The following is a 1996-nucleotide window of genomic DNA, read 5'->3' as shown; positions in this document are numbered from 1 at the left end:
AATATATTTACAATTCCATTTCTTCATATACAGTACTCATCAAATACAATATACATAATATTACAGTACAAATCTGGTGTATCACGTTTCAAACAATAAATAGTGCAATATAGTACTTTGGTGCTTTGGTACTCGTATTTGTGCCAGCCAGCCACAGATTTCACAATCATACTCAATACATCTCTCTCAGCCACCTGTCATACAAAGAGTAGTTCAACATCAAACATGCATCCAATTCTATGTGGTGCTATTGAACCGGAGCGTGGAGGGATGGGTGTCGTCTGGCATACTGGCTAGCCCAGCTCCAATACATCCTGGCTGAGAGGCAGGACAGAGGGTGGGCTAGGGGGCAGCACCAGCACGGCACCCCCCTGGGCCTGTTGAGGGGGTAATAGGGTGCGTGCAGGGCATACGGGAGCTGTCCTGTCAACCTGCGGATCCTGCGCCGAGCTCGGCGGCGATGGTAGTCCCCATTGGAGAAGTCTTGGAAGTTAGCGGGGTGGATGGCCCAGAAATGGCCTTTACCATTGTCACTCCGACCAGCCTTCACAAAGCATTCGTTCAGGGACAGGTTGTGTCTGACGCTGTTCCTCCAGTTCTTATCCTATAGGACAACAATAATGTTTACATATGAGACATGAAGAATAAAGGTGATTCATGAATTAAGTGTTGTATGTGGCCCTGGAACAGAAATAATCCAACATCATCCTTGTACTCAATTATTAGAAACCAAAAATGGTATTCCCCCATGCCTGAATCCATCGTATACATTGTACAGAGAATATTAACAATTTTCCCTTGCATTTATTTCATTGGTGCCAGGCCATGTAAAAGGGCCATAGTGACGTTTGACAGACGAAACCACCACGTTCACCTTGTTTAATTCCCCTAATTCCATGAGGTAAACCTGTTGTTACACCTGTTAAAGACCTAGTTTTAGTTCTTAACCCGTTGCAGCTATCAACAGAATTACCTACAGCCTTTAGGTTACTCAGTTAAACCTTCCATGCAACAACAGAATCAGCTGAGCCAGGTTCATGCATGCAGTAATTCTACCCATTACCGTGCCAGAGCACCCTTTTTCAACAGTTCACAATGGAAATATAGTGAAAAGAGAAAACGCCAGATATACTTTTTTCACGCTCTTTATTTTAAGATGCTGTCTTTTGACTACAGTGGAGGATGTGCGTAATGTCCCAGAATAGTACTTTAGGTTTTGGAAACTTTCCACGCACTAGTCATTTCTTGATCAAACAGCTTTGCAAAGGTTTTTCTTATGAGTATCTAATGTAATCTAGTTAAATTGATTAGAATTACAGACTATTGCCAATACAGGGAGTTGGCAATGTCAATTCCAATTCAATTCAGTCCGTGTTTGAAGTGAATTGAAATTGAATTTCAAGAATCAAAAACAATCTGCTTTGAAAATAAATGGCACTTTTTTCAATTCTTGAATTGGAATTGGAATGTATCTCCTGAATTTAAATTAAACTGATCCCAACCCTAGTTCAGACAAATATTCAACTTGGAATGAACCCTGAATTGAATCACTTGGACATACCTTGTTCTTGAAGTAGGGGTAGCTATCCATGATCCAGTGATAGATGTCACACAACAACAGCTTCTTCTCCTCTGAAGCAAGTATGGCCATAGAGATAAGGGCAATGTAGGACTGGGTGGGCTTGTCCCGTGGACTGTCTGTAGTGGTCGCCTCTTGATCTTCTTCCACTTTGACCCCTTCCTCCTCTTCCTCCTCCTCCTCTGACCCCTCGTCTCCTTCTGGCCCCTTCTCAGGGCTCCCAAGTTCGATACTTTCCCTCTCTGAGAGGATGTCAGGACTCCGCTCCTCCACTGGACTATGAGGGGTCTGCTCTGCTGGGGGACTCTTTGCCTCCTCTCTCATGCTCTTACTGTCCTTGTTGTACAGCAGGTAGTCTATGGTGAAGCGTAGTCCCAAGCGCTCCCGGCCAGTGTTGCAGCTGCTTCTGTCCTCCAT

At 44.0% G+C, this 1996-nt stretch overlaps 1 protein-coding gene across 1 annotated transcript; it reads right to left on the bottom strand.

Moving 5' to 3' along the window:
* Positions 1-247: 247 nt before the first annotated feature.
* Positions 248-1996, bottom strand: foxq2 (forkhead box Q2). Its single transcript, XM_039003116.1, has 3 exons — positions 1813-1996; positions 1562-1773; positions 248-604 (listed from the first exon to the last, which is right to left on the bottom strand). Exons 1-3 carry the CDS (start codon positions 1994-1996, stop codon positions 248-250), a joined length of 753 nt encoding a protein of 250 aa, XP_038859044.1.

This window comes from Salvelinus namaycush, chromosome 10, assembly GCF_016432855.1.
Source record: "Salvelinus namaycush isolate Seneca chromosome 10, SaNama_1.0, whole genome shotgun sequence".
Classification (NCBI taxonomy): Eukaryota; Metazoa; Chordata; class Actinopteri; order Salmoniformes; family Salmonidae; genus Salvelinus; species Salvelinus namaycush.
Note: the sequence above shows the minus strand (reverse complement) of the source record. Positions and strands in the feature narration are given on the sequence as shown.